General features: G+C 38.1%; 2 protein-coding genes across 3 annotated transcripts; both read left to right on the forward strand.

The window, feature by feature from the left end:
* The first annotated feature begins 1,034 nt into the window (after window positions 1-1,034).
* LOC121944536 (insulin-like growth factor-binding protein 3 receptor) lies at window positions 1,035-5,198 on the forward strand. Its single transcript, XM_042488359.2, has 7 exons — window positions 1,035-1,198; window positions 2,130-2,317; window positions 2,871-3,126; window positions 3,224-3,323; window positions 3,458-3,599; window positions 3,696-3,836; window positions 3,980-5,198. The coding sequence occupies exons 2-7, from the start codon at window positions 2,156-2,158 to the stop codon at window positions 3,998-4,000; spliced, it is 822 nt and encodes a 273-aa protein (XP_042344293.2). The 5' UTR covers window positions 1,035-1,198; window positions 2,130-2,155; the 3' UTR covers window positions 4,001-5,198.
* An 881-nt stretch (window positions 5,199-6,079) lies between these two features.
* On the forward strand, window positions 6,080-19,598 carry morc2 (MORC family CW-type zinc finger 2). 2 transcript variants are annotated; one of them, XM_042488502.2, is made up of 28 exons: window positions 6,080-6,227; window positions 6,823-6,976; window positions 8,717-8,770; window positions 8,891-8,925; window positions 9,013-9,081; window positions 9,355-9,445; window positions 9,551-9,659; window positions 10,809-10,968; window positions 11,188-11,299; window positions 11,411-11,536; window positions 11,622-11,701; window positions 11,803-11,885; window positions 12,460-12,545; window positions 12,784-12,924; window positions 13,016-13,170; window positions 13,407-13,535; window positions 13,639-13,744; window positions 13,911-14,043; window positions 14,133-14,216; window positions 14,724-14,987; window positions 15,137-15,394; window positions 16,567-16,665; window positions 17,002-17,059; window positions 17,156-17,294; window positions 17,385-17,549; window positions 17,656-17,749; window positions 18,315-18,503; window positions 18,653-19,598. In XM_042488502.2, exons 2-28 carry the CDS (start codon window positions 6,909-6,911, stop codon window positions 18,719-18,721), a joined length of 3,156 nt encoding a protein of 1,051 aa, XP_042344436.2. In that variant the 5' UTR covers window positions 6,080-6,227; window positions 6,823-6,908; the 3' UTR covers window positions 18,722-19,598. The 2 variants fall into 2 exon arrangements, with proteins under 2 accessions (XP_042344436.2, XP_042344437.2); XM_042488503.2 differs by lacking the exon at window positions 16,567-16,665.
* Window positions 19,599-19,756: the final 158 nt, after the last annotated feature.

The following is a 19,756-nucleotide window of genomic DNA, read 5'->3' on the forward strand; positions in this document are numbered from 1 at the left end:
TTAATTCTCAAAAATGAATATCTACACTAGTTTTCTCTTTGTGCAATTGAATTTTGAATCTGTATAGTATTTCAGCTATATTTCTAAAACCTCTAGAAGTTATTTGGTTCTGTATAGAATATTAAATGCCACAGATCTTGCTAAATATAGCTTTGGAGCTGAAATTAAAATGTTTTTACTTTATGTTTCTCAAATAAGGATTTAAAGTCAATCAATCCTTTTTCATGAGAAAGTGTTAAAATTGCAGATATAGCCTATAAACAATTAAAACATGTTATATTACTCCATCATTTAATATTTTTTTGAAAACAGTTAATTGTTTGTACTTCCTCTGGTTATATTACATGCAATGTTTTTATTTCATAAGAAGATATCTGTACTGTAATGTATATAAAGTTTTTTTTACCTGTGGTATACCTATTGAAATTTGCAAGTTACAGTTTGTTGGCTTGGATTAAGATAGTTTAGGCAAAAGGCCAAATGATTTCACAATTAAAAATATTTAGATTAAAACTATAGAATTTTGTAATTTATCCATTAATTTAATTAAGTTTTTCACATCTTATTATTATTATTTATAATAATTCTAAAAACACATGACATGAGCTGGTGGTCCTGGAAAAGTTGATATGGAACAACCCATTTTAATCATTCTGATATGATGCTTTTTTAAATTCTTTTGACATATTTCTAAAAAAAAAATGATGTTGTTTTTAACACACCAGTTTAGCCACAGATTGTAGATTTTATACTAAATAGACAAGTGCCACTTTGTGTGATATATATATTATATACTGTATATATATATATATATATATATATATATATATATATATATATATATATATATATATATATATATGTGTGTGTGTGTGTGTGTGGTGTGTGTGTGTGTGTATTACATAAGTGGTGGGTGTAAATCATAAAATGTTATCAACTTTTATAATAAAAAGTCTCTGCAACCAGTTTGTGTTTGTGTACTCCGGTCAGTCACGTGACTCGCGTCCTGATGTCGTCGTCATAGCAGTGAGCTCTCGTAAAGTGACGGCGCTGTCGTGTTGTTTTCCTCGCGCCGCTTCCACGGAACTTCAAACGCTGTAAATGTCGGAGTCCGGTTTACTAATCCTCAGGACACTCAAGCATCTCTGTATTTTACCAAAACTGGCGACGTGATCGGAGGAGACTACGCAAATCCGAGGTATGAAGTTATCTTCTGGCTAGTTAGTTAGCAACATTACATCGACAGTAACCTGACGTTGCAGTACTTGATCAGTGAGGCTGGTTAGCTGATACGGTGGACAAGTTACACGTCTCCTATCGCTTTGTGATTATTCTGGAGTAGTTAAACATATGTCGTACTGTAAGCATCGGTGGAAAGTTGGTTTTCCGGTTAAAAAACTATAAAAGTTAACCGTCAGTGCCTTGTTTTTTTGTATATCTACAAAGTCTCAAAGCATATGGCAACTGAGAGCTTAAATTGCAGTTTGTTTTTGAATGTCATTATACTGAAAAAAGAGGTAGATTCATCCAAACACGTCTGAAAGATATGAAGATTGTTAAATCCTTCTGAATCACAAATGATCAGTGTCTTAATGACACTGTATCGAGCATTTTGGTTTAGGGGCTGTTATTAATTTGTTAGAGGAGGGGAGTGGCTGGAGTGTCACTTTTTTAGAAATGTTATCTTGACTTTATCCAAAACTACAAATATTTTTTCCTTGAGCCTCCCTGAGTGACTAGGGGTACATGCATGGCCCTCCCTCCGCTATAAACAGGCCCTAACCATATGTTTTATATATTCACACAGATGTAGGTGTTTTAGTCAATGCAACAACAACAAAAAAAAAAAACTGTATGAAAATAAAGAAAAAAATGGGCTTCAAACCTACAGGCTTGTTTTAGGGTTCAGTTGGTATTTAAATTGACACAAAAGACAACCATTTAAAGTTGTATGTTCCTCCCCTAAGCCAAAATAAAAAACACAACTCCCTCCCCAGTGCTTAAAGAATATTTGAATACATGTATTGACCCTGTTACAACAACTGACTACATGAAAAGGTCCCACTGTAGCTACCAAAATCACTGTAGACAATGACTGTAAAACTACAGTAACTGACTTCTGTCTACAGCTTTGTGCAGGTGTATTTGGAGCCTGATGATGGGATTTTGGCAACCTGTGACCAACCTTAAAGATTATATATCCCAGAATCCTCCAGCATTTACATTTTTCCTGTGTCTGTTGACCCTGGCTACCACCCTCATCGGCCTCAGCTCTTATGGCTACACCCACACTCTGCCTAACCCTGACACAGTGAAGGTAAGGACTCACTTATTAAATTCATGTTGGAGAATGGAAGTTGTCTTATGTCCTACCATGTTATCTGTTCACAATACGAGTTTTTATGTGTAAATAAATCATAACGTGCTGGCTGTGACTGGATATATGCTTGTGTTTCTGTATGTCCTGAGCTCATACTGATTTACTAATCATACACTTCATTCATATTCATATTTTTATATTCACATATACATTTTTAAACGAATAGCTTTTAAGGCTATTTTTGAGAGTTACACATTGAAATAGTTTTTTTTTGTTTTTGTTTGTCTGGCTGTTTGTTTGTTTTCCTCTCATTTTTATTATAATTTTCTGGTGGGTAGCTTTATTTAATGCAGGATTTTATGTAGGGTAGGCATATATGAGCATTTTGCCTCTGCCAATACCTTTTCAGTTATTCCCATACATTATTTACTTTATGCTGTTATCAAAAACGTATATACTTAATATAAGTTTAGAGTGTATATTGTAAGTATTCTTTGTCTTTGCCGTGTTGTGTGTGATGACTGAAAAAAAAATACTATTCTTGTTTTAGGACTGGAACCATCTACTATCCTCCTTATCACAGTTCCAGCTGTGTGTGAAAGCCAATGCAAGTTTATCTGAGCTTGTCTCGCCAGCCCCCTCTCCTATGATGGATACAAATACTTCACTGAACTCCACAAAGACTCCTTCTCTCACCACTTTGCATCTCAAGGTTCCTCTGGCTATGAGTACAGACTCAGACAGTGGCTCTCTGACAGACCTGGGTTTACACACTGCATTGAGAGCCAGTCAGTTACATCTTGGAGGTTGGTATTGCAGTGCACTGGCCTTGCTGTAAAATAAAATAAAAGTGTTTGTGTATATTGCCATGAATTCTCATTGACCAATTGTTTTACTCCCCAGGCAATGAGACTGTTAATGTGACGCTAGATTTTTTCTCTGGAAATAATTCCTACACTTGCCTCACCATAAGTGCTCCAACAAACCTCCTGCCTATGAGCCTGTAAGTTAATTCACACTCAAATGTGTGTCTCTAAGCTCCCCTAATTTAAATCACGAACTACTTACATCAACAAAATGTCCATCAGCTCACAATGAGTGTTTTTCTTCTTGCATATACTATATACTTTAATGAAGACTTCCGCCAGAGTGCCCTGCATCGGAGAAAAATATTTCACCCATCCACATGGAAGCGAGTAACCAGCTGCCAACTGCATCACAAACCTGCTACAGTCTTCACTCAGAGACTGATCCAGCACTCACTGTCATGTTAACAAAGGTACAGTGAGTCACACATGAACAACATAACTTGCTCAGTCGTAATACAAATACTGTGTTGTCATCCTGTCAGTCATCCTCTACTTTAACTCTTAAGGAGGAGCAGATTGTGGCAGTGCGACATCTGTTGGAAGTCGGTTTTTGTCTGCTAGGAGTCTGTTTGATACTGTGTGTAGCTGCGAGTCTGACACAGTCACTCACACGCCATTACCACTGGAATGGACTGGATCTACAAAATGTAAGTATCTTGTTTTATTACCATACCACTTGTTTTTGAGTCTCTGACTGATAAGTAACATCTAGATATCTTAAACTCTACATATGGTGTGAAATGTGCAAATACTACTCTAACCTAACCTAACTGTTTTACTTTAATTGAAGGAGCCCTTGGTTGACAGCTGAACATGTTTCTTCTACTGCATCCAAAAGAATCAGCTGCTTGTCGTGGAGAGAGAAGAGCGATATATGTCACTGCTTTTTTTGCATCCCATCCCACGGGGAGTACTACTCAGCCTGTGAAAACAGTTGTATACTGTCTTCTGTTGCTCAGGAGGGAGCTTGTTAAAAGCCAGAGAAACTAACCCTGGTGATGTCATCAGGGTTATCTCAGCTTGGTATTGAAAGTAAATATTTATGTAGCATCCTAGGTGAAGGAATTTAAGCTTCTGCTGCATGGATTCTCAACATTTTTAATCCATCTTTTAAGGAGAATATTTTGTAATGGGACCACAGTGTAATGGGAACAGTTCCCCAACTGGTAATACCTTCATTGTTGACTGGTCATACATTCACTGTCCAGTCTGTTATGTGCAGTGCGTGCCATGTTTACTTCAGGTCCCATATTTCTCAGAATAATCTGTGAAAAGTGGTCGTTTACTTGTCACTTTCAGCTGGGTGAGAGCTGAACGTGAAGTGTTTTTCCAGTCAGAACTGTAAATTTTATTTTATTTTTTTAAACTGTGAAGGTAGTGGTATGATGTACTGTATTCCTATCAGCATGCGTATTTTCTCTAAATTTTGCTGGACCAAGATGATTTGGCCATAGGCTAGTTTTGTCTGCTTTACCACTTTAATTTACATGTCTGGCTTTGAGAGCTCATTGAATCCAGGTGCCAGATCTACAGATCCACAAGTATTCTTGCATCCACCTACAATGTGTTACATCACTTCTTACACATTATAGAAGTGAGTGTTGAAGGAACACACAAATGTCTCTTGCGCCTAATTAAATTTCTAAGCAATTGGCAGTGTTTATTTAAGCAAAATAAAAGGGATGTAAGATCTGCTGTTATGATGCAAGGTATTTGTAATATTTGCTTAATAACAAAGAGTCAGCAGGACAGTAAGCACAGCAAAGTGTGGTCAGGTTTGTGCAAACCAATGAGTAACTGAGTCTCTCCAGGAACATTGTGTTTTCCATCATTATTTTCCTAGTTTCAGCCAGAATTAAACACTAATTAAACATTAGTGAAAAATATAAATATGGGGCATTTTCTGGATTCTGACTGGGGAGTTGAAGAACTTGGCATTAAGTGTCTTTTTACATGTCATGTCTGTTTCATTTGTGGTTCTCCCAAGTGAATAAAAGCTATTAATGTAACTCTTTAGGCTTGACCTGATGCACGCATACACAATACTGGTAATAATAAACTTTTGCGGTTACTGATCTAAAGGACAGTGGACTAAAAAACACTTACAAACTTGGCAAATTTCCCCTCTGGAGAACAAAAAGAGAGCAAGTAAAACATACATTACTGTTTAATGTTGCCAAATAATTGATTGTCTATCTGCAGAGACTCTGAATTTTTATTTTTGTTTTATCAGGAAAACAACCCTCTTGAGATAAAAAAAAAAAATCCTTTTTTAAAAGTGTCCAAGACAGGCAGCAACAGAAGTTACAGACAGACAACATAGAACAAAGAATACAAAATCAAAATGTACAACTAAAAAAAAAAACAAAACACAAAAATACCACAAAAATAAGTTATTACAAGGAATGACCAAAAAGTATGTTAATATATGAGTGAACCATAAGAACAAGAAAAATTAAAACACCACCTAAGATCCACCCTGACATTGGTATGTGGAAGATTACACATAGGATGCAATGGTGCTTTGAAACGGCCTAGAGGAACCAATGAGTATTTTCTTTATTTTTACTTTTTAAAATCTCTGAAAGTTGAACATTATGCCTGGTTCGGTGTTGTTAAAATGACCTATTTGTGTGGAAATATTTTTTTTTAAAATAGCAGACCTGCTGTTAAAATGTCTGTATTGCTAATTATGATCGGTTGACAAACACACGATAAAGATTTTTCTCCAGTAACTGTGTGTTGTCACTGGTGAATATATTTATTTTAAACCTGTCATTTCATAAAACCGACCGAAAAAATAAATTCAGTGAGAGACACCACTGGTATGTTACCTCATCTACGTTGCAAGACTTCTCCTCCAATCATCGTTAAGAATCTGTACAAGCTGCCTTCCTATTGGCTGAGTACAGAAAAATAGAGGCGGGATTTCTGTAGACCGGAGGATGCCCAAGTAACTAACGTCGTCGGAGTGGTTGGATTTTTCGCGGCCTTGTGAATCGTTTATTGCCAGGGCAAAGGAAACATAACGTTACAAAGTATGTATTCCTCTTTGGACATATTATTACACCAACGCGAAGCCGTTACACAGTGGCAAACGGTCTGCAAAGTCGGTGAAAATGAGTCGCTGGGGCTAACGTTAGCTAACATGTTTCCACAGGGTGAAGCTAACTAGCACGCTAGCGTTATCTCATAAACACTCAAAAAGACCTAAATGTCCGTTAGCCCATGTTAGCCTACCGTTAAACGTTTGTAGCAGTTGAGGCATAATGTCTTAGACCTTTATATCATATGCTTTCACCAAACATGATTTGGTCTTTCTGACGTTGCTGTGAAATAGCTGGACCAAGACCTGTCTTCTGCTGAAGCTGCAGTGTGTTCATAGCTAAGGTTGTGGCCAAAGGCGCTCTCTGCCATAATATTTTGTTCTTACAGCAAGCAGGCCTCTCACGTGGTTCCCCATCACACGGGGACAGGCTTTTATTAAGGTGCTGGTGTTAACTTGAACCCTACGTGTTGTTGTAAAGTGTCCACATTGGCTGCTGTCACATCATGTCCGTGGTGTGAGTTAATGGAGTGAGGCACATTATATGTAGATGCACAAGACCTAAGATGGTTTTCTGTCCTCTTAAGGATGAAAGCTCTGGACTAGAGGTGGATTGGAAAGGAAGAAGATAAACAGGAAATCCGAAAGGAAACAGGAATAATTCTCCGTGGCCATGGCCTATTCTAACTACAGCAACTTGAGCAGGGCTCAGCTCACATTTGAGTACCTGCACACAAATTCGTAAGTACCTCCTTGCTGGAAATTAATATGTGCTTGTGCATTTGGGATTACACATAATTGTGATTGAAAATACTACAGACCACCAACTAGACTACCAGATCATCCATGTAATCATTTTTGTACTCACACATGGGTGGCAGGGATACAACAAGTCAACGCCCAATATTGATTGTACAGATGCACCTCACAACTATAAATATTCTGTATACCTACCCTAATCCAAGCTAAAATCTTATTTATATAGAGAAACAGGTTAAATCCTGTTAAACCTGATCATCTGATTATAGAAGAGAAGGGAACATTGTTTTTTTAATTATGTCAGTTATGTGATACTTGTTATTATGACTGTTAGTTAACATTAACTAAACTCTAGTCTGTCTGTGTGTATAAAGTGTGAAATTACAAACATGTACTTTTTGTTTACAACATTAATTGTTCCTGCAGTTTAAAATGGTCTTTTTTAACATTATTACATACCCAGCACATACCATAAAACAATATTTCCTGTGCATGTTTATTAAGAACTACTAACTGCAATATATTTTTTATGTTGCCATTTGTGACATTTTTACCTGCAGTGAAAGATTAACAGGTTGTCACTTTAAGAGCTCATATCATCTGAGCTGGCTTTGTCATTCTCTAATTCAGCTTTGTGATATGATAAATAAATCGCACAAAACCAAATTTTGCCGTCATCAGTAGTCTCAGGTACATCTTCATTTCCGGTGCTGCTGTCATCCAAAATATCAGTTCATGTCTGAGTGAATTGTGTTTTTGAATTATGGCTTTCTGTTCACAACCATATGTGTCATGACTTATTTGGACTTTAAAACCTGTCTGATAATACTAAATTCACTGAATAGCACTCATTGTTATTCTGGAAAAAAAAAGGTTCACAGTATTCACTGTCATGAAAAGACAGTTGCATTTTGTCCACAAAGATGGATCCAGTCCTCCTTGCTACAACAAGCAGACCAAAACATTTTCTTGTGTTGTAGCTCGACTAGAAAAAACGGGCCATGTTTAACATGTTTTAGTTCATCAGTCAACAAATTTAGAAACTCAGATGATATCACATCCTGGACTCATTTTCAAATCCACTGCTAAGGGATTATGGACAGATCAAGGAAGGGTTTAACCACCAGAGAAGGACTAAAACAATTAAGTCTTGTTAATAGAACTAAAAATAGCTGGTGAACTTTTGGTGGGCATTTGTCATTACATGTGACACTTGATAGAGTAACAATTAACTAGGGTTGGCAAAGAATATATATTATATCTTATATATATATTAAATGTTCATGGAGAAGAGACTTTTATACTAGTATTACATACTTAATATAGGTATAAGTTATAATCACATGACACAGTTACCGTCTTCATTGTTGTTTTATCACAAGATGTTGTCATCAAGTGGTACTTAGTACCAACTAAGAGGCTCTGTGTACTTTATGAATAAGTGCTCAAACACATGTGAGTGGTTTATAGAGAACCAGTAAATACATGTAGCAATCCTCTGTTTCATTTGCACTGTCATTTACAGTATCCCTCAATAGACTTAAGGAAATATAGGTTGTTTAACTGAAGGACAATCCCATGCAGAATTTGTGGTGATCAGATTTTGGCAGCAACTATCTCCTCTTCCTCCTCTTTCTATGACCAGTTTGCTCTGTTAACTCAAGTTAAAGCCCTCTTAAAATTCAAGTTTGTGAATTAATTAAATGAATGATCTGTTTTCAGGACAACCCACGAGTTCTTATTTGGAGCCTTGGCAGAGCTTGTGGACAATTCACGGTACTCATAATGATTAGCAACAAAACATACTGTTGTTGACAAATAATGAAGTCTAAAAAAGCTAGATATACTTTCTGTTACAAGTAGAACATCTCATAGTTGATTTTATTTCTTTTACAGAGATGCCAATGCCACGCGAATAGACATCTACTCAGGTACACCTCAGAAAAACATACCCACTTTCACACACTGAAGCATGCACATTCAATCATTGTCTTTTCCCCCTTCTGCTTTGCTGACAGAAAAAAGACCAGAGCTGCGGGGCGGCTACATGCTCTGTTTTCTGGATGACGGTATTGGAATGGACCCTCGTAAGTGCTACTTTATGAAATCACTTAAAGGTCCAGTGTGTAGGATTTAGTCAGATCTATTGGCAGGACTGGAAGATAATATTCATAACTGTGTTTTCATTAGTTTATAATCACCTAAAATTAAGAGATGTGTTTTTTCATTGGTTTAGATTAAGTCCTTCATATCTACAGAGGGAGCGGGTTCTTTTTCATTTCTATTCAGTCAGAATGAAGATTGACTAGTTTTTCCACATCGTGTGTGAATGATGATAATGAACATATTTCCTTTACTAGATGAGGCAACTCATGTGATTCAGTTTGGAAAGTCAAGTAAACGATCCCCTGAGTCCACTCAGATTGGCCAGTATGGAAACGGACTGAAATCGTAAGACATTTCACCTACTTCTTGTGTGATTATAAAATTGTATATTTGGTACAATAGTGTTCCAATCATATCACGTATCATTTAAAAACATTTTGGTGTTCACAGCGGCTCCATGCGTATTGGGAAAGACTTCATCTTGTTCACAAAAAAGGACAACACGCTGACCTGCCTTTTCCTGTCAAGGACGTTCCATGAAGAGGAGGGACTAGATGAGGTCAGAGTCAACTGTTTGATAGATAGAGCTGTTGAACAGAGGATGCCATTGTTAGTGATAGTATGAGTTTTCTGTGATGAATTCTGAAGGGTGGAGACACTGGTTGAAGCTTCAAACAGGAAATGTTTAATACAAGCAAAAGTATGAGTATACAATTCTGATTACAATTATAATGAATACGAGTACAATAAATGAGTACAACATAAATGAAGATGAGTAAAACGACGAACTTAGACAATGATGAAATAGTACAACAAAGATGAGAAATTAAGACAACAAAGACGAGCGTTCGGGTCAGGCCAGACAGAGACAAGACTAAACGCAGACTAACTGACACAGAACACAGAAAGCTGGCTGACACGGATCACTTAGAAAGGCAGTAGTATTTATACAATGCTGTGACATAGATGGTAGATTTTTTAGTGATAAGTGACGTGATGGTGAAACTAAATGTGCATTATTAAAATATTTGATGATATGTAGGTACTTGCCACATACTCAAAAAAACCCCTCAATTAATTGACAATACAACTAAATGATAAATACTGTTTTCTTCAAGTGAAAGAGTGAGCAATTCATTATTACTTATGTGATTTTTTTTTAGATACGATTTTTTTAATAGTTTATCGCTAAGTCTATATGCTAGACAACCTATGTGAATCTCAGTCAGCAACAATAGAATAGATTGAGATTTATTTGGCCGAGAGGGGTATGTGTTTTCATAGCCAGTACATAGCGGCATCCAGAAATATACAAAAAGCAAAATGTACACATAACAGCATGCAGAAATATAGAGTAGGTTATACAAAATGTTCATGTACACATTTATTCAATTATCCCAGCTCACAACGGTGTCAGCGAGGCAGATTGGCAATTTCTTTCTAAAAAGATCAAATGGATAGAGAAAAGTAAGTGATTGAATTTGATTAGTTCTAGCTTACGTTATGGGTCTTTTTTCATGCCTCCACGCTGGCAATAGCTGAGGCATCGTGTTTTTGGGTTGTCCATCCATCCAGCCCATTCTTGTAAACACAATATCTCAAGGACGCCTTGAGGGAATTTCAATTTCAATTTGAATTAGTGAGAGTTTTTTGTTAGACTTGAAGCCTGTCAGGTATCTATAAACTTCTTTCAATTGTCTCTCTTCAGGTGATTGTACCCCTCCCCTCCTGGGATCTGAAGACCAAGGAACCGCTGACCTCTGATCCAGAGAAGTACGCCATAGAGACAGAGCTGATCTTCAAATACTCACCTTTTAAAAATGAACAGCAGCTGATGGAGCAGTTCAACAAAATAGAAAGTAGCAGTGGTAAGCATGCTGAACACCTTCATGTGAAGACTTTATGTTAAATTCATATCACTGTAAAAATGATCTGTAAAGCATTTCCTGAAAGTGATGCTTCAGATGTCTCTGGATAAAGCTTTACTCTGTCAATATTATTTTTAACATTGATTTTTGTTTTCATTTTTATTGTTGTGGAGGGGTTGATATTGTGATGCTTACTTTTATGTTTTATTTTGTTGAAAGGCACTCTTGTGATCATCTATAATCTGAAGCTGATGGACAACAGAGAACCAGAGCTGGATGTAGAGACAGATCACCAGGACATACTGATGGCTGGGACGCCTGTTGAAGGAGTGTGAGTGACTCCATTTAACCATCTAACCCATGATGAAAGGAATTGCATTTTGTAACCTTTGTTTAAGTTGATTTTATTGATGGCTGTGCTGCGCCCTTCCCTATCTCACAGGAAGCCAGAGAGGAGGTCATTTAGAGCATACGCTGCTGTTTTGTACATCGACCCGCGCATGAGGATTTTTATCCAGGGACATAAAGTCAGGACCAAGAGACTGTCCTGCTGTTTATATAAACCAAGGTGATATGATAACTATAGTGTGTCTGCAGCTGCTTTAGTCCAATAATGAGACTTACATTACCGTTTTTTTTTTGTTTTTTTACAGGGTTTATAAATACACATCGACTCGTTTCAAAACTCGTGCTGAGCAAGAAGTGAAGAAAGCAGATCACCTTGCTAAGATTGGTGAGTCAGTGTTGACATTTGTGTTTTCGTTTACATTTTACCATGATGTTTGTTATGACTACCTCAAACACATCAGTTAACAACTTTGCTATCCATTTCAGCGGAAGAGAAAGCCAGAGAGGCGGAGAGTAAGCAGATAGCTTTGGAGGCCAGATTAGGAGATGACCTGTCAAAAGATTCGCGGGTAAGCCAAAGAGGATATTTAATTTGTATTTAATTTATAATTTGTCAAATGCAATTATCTAAACAAGTTTTTAATTTGAAACAGTTACAACATTTCTGTCTTAAAGTGTAAACCAATAACTTTTTAGCCTTTCCTCCACTAGCTTTTTTAACTGGTATTATTGTTGGCGCAGCTTTCGATAGTAACTGCAAAAAATGTACATTAATTGTCTTTGGTAACTGGGTATACCAAAAGATAGCTGCTGGAGAAATCAAATGCACTGTACTTTTTTTTCTATTGGTGGCAGAAAGTTTTCTTTGTGCCGTAAATTGAGTCTTCATTTTCCCGGAAGACTGCACCTGATGGCAGATAGAATTTCATAGTGAAAGGGAGGCTTAAAGGGAACTTATCCAAACACCAGTGATATTCTGCTGCTATTTTATTGTGCAATTAACACCTTCTTCATAATAACAGGTCTAAGCAAAAACATGCCTGTTTCTACATTAGAACTTGACAATATTCAGAAACTTCTACCTAAATCTAAGGTTGTTGTTGTGTCTCGACTGATGTCTCCCTCCGCTCTCTCTTCCTCCAGGCAATTCTGAGGAAGGTTCAAGATTCAGCCATGATGCTTCGACGGGACTATGACATGAAGAAAAGGATTCTCGAAGCCAAACAAAAGTATGATAGACAACATTGTAAAAACCTTATTTCTCCTTTTCATAGATTTACAATCATTTAGATTTTAAATTTTAAGAAATGTATAATAATGTTGGAATATGTGTTGATCAAAACAATTGCTGTGTAATTTATGTATACATCTGTAAACTGAGTTCTGTATGCATAGAAATAATGTAGAATACTTACACTTACTTGAAAAGAAAGCCCAATACACGTCTCAGACTATCTTGTTCCTCAGAGCACTTAAGGAGCCCAAGGAGTTGAATTTTATATTCGGAGTAAACATTGAACAGAGGGACCTGGATGGGATGTTTGTGTACAACTGCTCTCGTCTCATCAAGATGTATGAGAAAACAGGCCCCCAGCTGGAGGGAGGCATGTGAGTAATATATGCACTAAGAGATGTAGAAGTGACAGTGTTTAAATGATTAAATAAACATTTTATAGTTATGTGATTTTGTGTGTTTTAGGGCCTGTGGAGGTGTGGTCGGAGTAGTGGATGTCCCATATTTAATTCTGGAGCCCACTCACAACAAACAGGACTTTGCAGATGCTAAGGAGTATCGACATTTACTGAAATCCATGGGGGAACATTTAGCTCAATACTGGAAGGACAGTAACATTGGTGAGTTTCTCTTTACTGATGGATTTTCAGTTGTCGCCAACACTTCACCTACACAGTTCAAATAAAGCAAAACAAAACAGATTTGCACAGCTGCAGTAAGGAAAAAGAGGGTTTGTGTTCACTTCAGTAATGCCCACTTTAAACATTCAGTTGAATAACTTATTTTTTTAAGAATAAATAACATATTGCTGTAAGTATATTGTTGGAAAAACTGAGTGTCTGTGTGTGTTGTGCAGCTCAGAAAGGCATAGTAAAGTTCTGGGATGAGTTTGGATACCTGTCTGCCAGCTGGTCTGCACCTCCGTCATCAGAGCAGAGATACAAGAGACGTCGCGCTATGGAGATACCATTAACTATTCAGTGTGGTAAGTTTCAGATATGCACACAAAACACGCATGCTATATCTCAACGAACTAACTTCTTGCTACAAGCTCACACTGACTCTCTGACTCTGCAATTTATTTTCAGATAAATGTTTAAAGTGGAGAACACTGCCATTCCAGATGGATGCTGTGGACAAACGCTACCCAGACAGTTGGGTTTGTCTCATGAACCCTGACGGCACCCAGGACAGGTCCACACAGAATACTGTTTTATAGGATATGGCTTTAATGTTGCAATTCACGCTGTAGTATTAGTTGAATTATTCATCTAACATGTACTGCATGTCAGTTTTCATTGTCATGATATTGCCGTATTGTTCCTACATGCTATATATATTGTGTATTTTGTTTTTTCAGGTGTGACGCTGCCGAACAGAAACAGAATTTGCCATGTGGTGTTCTAAAGAAAGATAAACAGACAGCTGAGGACAAACAGAAAGAGCTAGCAGAGAAAATCAAACAGCAGCAGGAGAAACTAGAAGCTTTGCAGGTATCTAACCCTTCTCTATCTCTCTCTCATTGTGTCGATCTTTGTTTTGAGTACATCAAGACATAATAAATTGTACTTTATCTTATCAGAAAACTAGCACCATCAAATCTGCAGCAGATGTAAAGAAGCTCCCGCTGGAAGTCAGCATGAAACCAACAGAGAGCTCGTCTCAGGTACAAACTCCCTACGCTGTGCTTCTTGTTGGTATCTAATTTTGTGATTTTTTTCTCAATACTTCCGTCAAACTACTCTCAGTTGCTTTTTATCTCTTAAACTCTTGGCATCATTAAAAAAATGTTATTGCAATGTCACTGGAAATGTGAGCAATAACAGAAAATGTATTACAGGTATTAAAAAAAAAAAAAATTTAAAATGTGTTAGAATGTCAGAATTATGCTGCCATTTAATGAAAGTGAGTCACAGCGAATTTCACAGACTTTTCCAAACAAGAACTATAAATAATCAGTTTTACTGTGTATGATCAGTAACCTGCTTGACAGCATTTGATTGTGCTGCAAAGCCATTCAATACAGACATCGAAGTGCCTGTACATGTTGGCCAACAAATTAAGCACACAGCAGCTGACCAACACTGCAGTTAATGGTGATCCAGATCTCATTCTGTATCTCACTGAAGTGTTTGTTTGTTTGTGTTTCCTTTTTTACATGTTGTTCCTTCAGGCAACAAGATCGTCTGAAAGGTCCATAACACGCCCTCGCTCCCCTCCGCTCCCTGCTCACCTAAAAAGCCCCCCTCCATCTCGTGCAGCTTCTCAGCGCCCCACCCGAACACCCGCCCCTCCACCTCCACCACCTAAAGTCGAGCCATCCAGGTCCAGAAGTGCAGCAAAACCACCAACACCTGCAGCAAAACCTCCTCCGTCTGCAGCTAAGCCTTCACCCAAAGCTACTGCCAAAACACCCCCACCCAGCCGCAGCTCCAGGGTAAGTAACAGGTTTTAGGAAATATTCCACCAATACCACAAAAAAAAACAAAGGAAGCTTTGGTTGATACAACTATTTAATATGGCTGCATTTACATAGAAAACGCCCAAAAAACTGTGTGAAACAGTGATATCTTTCTCCTTGATTAGACATCTGTCAAAGCATCATCAGCCAAACCAGCTTCTGCTGGACAACGCAAGAGAGTCATACAGCAGGAGGACAGTGAGGAGGAGGAGGAGGAAGAAGAGGAGGAAGAAGAAGAGGAGAAGGACAGCGAGGACGAGAGTGAGGAGGAGAGTGGAGAGGAAGAACCACAGATAAAGAAATCTAAGATGGCTGCAGCAGCTGGTAACCGTGGGAAAGTAGTGGAGAAAGCCTCACCTCCTAAACGCGTCAAGTACGAAGAGGTAAACGTACAACAGAATACAGTTCGAGCAGGCTTTCCTCAAGATCACGTCAAAGAGATTGTAGCTCAGATGTTTAATGGTGCATCTCATTACTACCGCGCAACATACAGAATGAAATGGCAGCATGAGCTGTGTGCCGCTGTGTCAGCTGTGAGGACTGCGCTGAAATGTCGTGTGCTGCTGTCTGTTTTCTGCAGCTTGCTGCCTTTCCTGCTTTAGAAACACTTGTCTCTCACAAGGGATTCACCTCTTGGAAATGAGTTAGTAAAGGAGACAAAGTGAAGGAGAGGAGACAGAAATAAACAGATTTGGGGCAGCTATTTGTTTACAACACCAAAGAAGTTCTTCCATAACAGATGAAGTGTCACAAATATAAATCAAGTAGATAATCAGGAAAGAGGGTTACAAAGGCTGCAGATCTTTATATCAGGAGACTTTGAAGTAGGGCTGTATCAAAAAGTTTCAGGCATCATTCATAATGTTGACCTTTGAATGCTAAATCATCATTCAAATACTGTGCAGCTTTTTTACTTTTTTTTTTTTTTTGCATGTCTGTTCTGTCTAAACCTGGTATTTCTGCACAGTTGCAGATAAAGATTAGGCTACACTCTTACCATTAGGATTGCTTCCAGCTTGTGTGATCCAAACATTTCCAATTATTTCAGAGTGATATAAAGTGCAAAAGTCAAAATTTGATGAGCTTGATAAAATTCACAGCATGTTATTATCTAACAAAATATTATCATTCTATCCATATTTGTTGCCGTTTAGCCTGTCAAAAACAATATTTTCACCACGGTCAAAACTGACGGTTTAGCAGCACCGTAAATTAAATTCATTCAGTAAAGAAAGTTACTTTTAATAGAAGACTTGTTTGATCTGATGAATCACCTCATTCAAGGAATTGAGGATGTTTTTATATCATTTTTTTAGTTGGGTTATGACAACAACATAAAATATGATGACAGATAATCGAAGCTCATTCGAAGTGATGATAAACCACAGTGAGCACTGCTTAATTAGCGTCCTGCAGTATTTGGATGGCAAGATGATGATGCCGAAATTAGTTTTAGGCTCATTTCATGAAGAAAACATGGAAAGGCTGGCATTGCTGGATGGCTAAGTAGGTGGTTGAAACTCCAATCAGAGCTACTCTGCTCTTGACCTTGCAGGTTAACACCCAGAAGAAAGGAGTTTCTGCTCCTATACGGCAGACACCAACCCCTACCCCTAAATCCGTTTCCATGCAACAGCATGGGGCTAAAGCGAAGGTAGTTTTGCTCGGTCCCTCTCTCTACTACCCTCATGTAACGCTTGGCTGCATTGTCTTGCACACCCTCTAACAATGACAAATTAACCTTTCAGCTGATCTGGGGGTTTCGTCAGATTATCCTTCTCTTCTCTAACAATCCTCTTAAAACTGAAGTCGTACTCTTCTAACAGCCGCAATCATGCATGACTTTTCACTCAACGCCTGAGATCACTATGGGACTTCCACTTCTCTCATGAACAGGGATGCACATCGCTTCTTTCAGCCTCACTCTGTCTTACTATTTAACAGCGTGTCTCAGTGTTGTGGGGGTTTAGATTTTTTTTTGTTTTTGCAGACATCTGAGAAGCCCCAACAGGAGGAACCAGAGATCAACATTAAAAATGCTCAGAAAGGTAAGATGATTGACTGCTCCACACTGAAGTGTCACACATATAACTGAAAAACAAACACTCGAATAGGAGTTTCTACCTATGTATTATTTCATACAGATAAGGGCCTGCTGGTTGAAGTCCGTGTGAACAAAGAGTGGTACACAGGCAAAGTCATTGCTGTAGAGGCAAATAAAAAGAGTGTTCGCTGGAAAGTGAAGTTTGACTACGTACCCAGATCCACCCCTAAAGACAGATGGTAAGAAACTGTGTTGCAGCATTCGGGGCATATTTTTTTGACTTTACGAGTTAATTTGTTTCTTATACTTGTATGTGTGTGTCTGTGAAGGGTGTTCAAGGGTAGTGATGAGGTCCGGTTGATGCGGCCGCCATCTCCAATCTCTCAGACGCCTGACACCCAACAGGGTGAGAAGGGGCCAGCACCCATGGAGCCTGACACTACTCAACCGGGAACCAGTCGCGAGGTGACTGACAGTCTGGTCACCATGTTGAGGTGAGCCGATGGCTATGAACTTAGCACACACAGTGTAAATTATGACAGCCAGGGCTCATAGTTTCATAGCACTGTGGTGTGTTCACTGCGCCGTTTGTTTTTCCAGGACAATGCTGCGTTACTTCTTCCCTCCTGCTTTTCGGATCCCAAAGGACGATGTTAATAGCATGACGGCTGAGGAGTTGGTGGGCTTTCCTTTGGTGAGATAAATCATAGATGTTTTAATAGATTGATCCTTAGGGTTCAAAAAGTAGTTTTAATTTGAAAGCAATTGAAATATTAGAGAATGCAGAACTGTATCTGGTGGAAAATTGGTTGTCTAGCAACAGTACGCATTAGGGCTACACAATGAATTGATTATTAATCAGGATTAAGTTTTAAGATTCCCACAAATAAACAAACACAATAGAACTCATAGGACTCTCATAGAACCTCCGCTTCATATCAAATCAAGTGCTTCTTAAAATAACAGCAGCCTCCACTTTTAAAGAGGTGTTTGTTGCGTACACACCCTGCAGCAGCAGCCTGTAAATGGAAATCATCCATCATCATCCTTTATCATCCAACAGTTGGATGTATTTTGAATTTAGATGTGAACAAGTCATATGCAAAGAGTGTATAAAAAAAATTGTTTCTGTGCTGCATGCGGCCATAATCACGCAGCCCTACTACTAGGTGAAATAATTCATATCAGATCTAGGAATGTGTTAACTTTCTGGAGTATTGAATGCCTTTGTATTGATGTATTTCTCCTCCTTGTTGTAGAAAGAGTATTTCCAACAGTATGAATCAGGTCTCCAGTCATTGTGTAACTCGTACCAGAGCAGAGCTGATGCCAGGGCCAAAGCTGTGGAAGAGAAGAGCAACAGCAATGAAATGAAACTGAGGGAGGCCGACGAGAAACTACAGAAACTACGAACAAACATTGTAGCACTCCTGCAAAAAGTACAAGAGGTAAGATTGCTTCCTCTGCACTTAGCAAGCCTCCAAGAAACTTGACATATTATCACAAAATACACTGTTCCCTCTTAGCTGTCCATGAATTTTTGTTATGTAATTGCTGCTGTTTGCAGTAAGTAATATAACCTTTTTTACACTTTTAGGACATTGACATAAACACAGATGACGAGCTTGACGCCTACATAGAAGACCTCCTCACTAAGGGTGATTAAAGAAGACAGACAGAGTACACGCACATTAACAGACTGGCAGTTTTCATTCCAGCCATTAATTGCTGACGTCTACCCGAGGACTCATGCTCATGTGCAGAGTTGGCTGTTGATAAGTTTGTCATGAGTTTTGTTTTGATTTTGATCGCGTTCAGTCAGCAGCAGTTCGGTCTTTGAGTTCGGGCAGGTTCTCTGGTGTTTCTACATTGTTGGGTAGCCGGTAGTTTTCTCTTTAGTCCTTTTTATATACCTGCTTATATATGTTAATCTATGTTTAAGCCATCCTATCCTGATCGACCTCTAAAATACTTTGTGTAGGTTTAATACCTTTATGCTCCCTTTATATAGTCAGCTAATGCTGTGACGGCTGCAGACTACGTTTGTTCCTTGTTTTGGTCCATCATAAGGTGAGATTTGGAAGCACCAAGTGACTGGGCTGTATGCTGCATTGCAGCCTGTACTTAAACATTAACTTTTATTTTTGTACACTAAAAACACGTCAGTGTTGCCCCTTACCTTCCTCCATCCTGGTCTGAGAAGAAAACCAGGTTAATATTTTACGGTTGGGTGGTGTGCCGCACCCACAAACAAAAACTACTTACTGGGTTTTATCAGTATGATTATTCCCTCATATCCCTCCTGCATTTACATTATGACTGTTCAGTGTTTTATTTTGGAAGAAAAGAAATCTCATTTAGATGCAAAAGTTGTGTGTTCATAATTCAGTGCCTGTGTTCTTCCTTTTGAACAGATTTTTAACATGTCATGGAAATGTTTTATTAAACGGTGCATGCTTTCAGTCTTTTTGTTCTGATTGGAACAAAGGATTCTGTATTTTTGACAAATCTTTACTTCAAACAATAAAACAGGTTCAGCAACACCTTTTTATAAATATATGGTTATTTTGATACATAATTACATGCAAAATAAAATATTTGTTAAGGGATACTTAATTTTAAAATCGAACTAAATTTTTCAGTAAAAGTTAAAAAGCAATCAATTAAGCATTCATTTTCATAAAAACAGCTCTGGAAGGGT

The sequence above is a fragment of the Plectropomus leopardus genome, chromosome 4 (assembly GCF_026936395.1).
Source record: "Plectropomus leopardus strain MGB_pleo_1.0 chromosome 4, ASM2693639v1, whole genome shotgun sequence".
Classification (NCBI taxonomy): domain Eukaryota; kingdom Metazoa; phylum Chordata; class Actinopteri; order Perciformes; family Serranidae; genus Plectropomus; species Plectropomus leopardus.

Coding starts and splice junctions, on each gene's coding strand:
- morc2 (XM_042488502.2), top strand. CDS start 6,909: ATGGCCTATTCTAACTACAGCAACTTGAGCAGGGCTCAGCTCACATTT. Junction 8,926..9,012: donor GCGAATAGACATCTACTCAG/GTACACCTCAGA, acceptor CTTTGCTGACAG/AAAAAAGACCAGAGCTGCGG. Junction 14,217..14,723: donor CAACAGAGAGCTCGTCTCAG/GTACAAACTCCC, acceptor TTGTTCCTTCAG/GCAACAAGATCGTCTGAAAG.
- LOC121944536 (XM_042488359.2), top strand. CDS start 2,156: ATGATGGGATTTTGGCAACCTGTGACCAACCTTAAAGATTATATATCC. Junction 3,127..3,223: donor CAGTCAGTTACATCTTGGAG/GTTGGTATTGCA, acceptor TTTACTCCCCAG/GCAATGAGACTGTTAATGTG. Junction 3,837..3,979: donor ATGGACTGGATCTACAAAAT/GTAAGTATCTTG, acceptor CTTTAATTGAAG/GAGCCCTTGGTTGACAGCTG.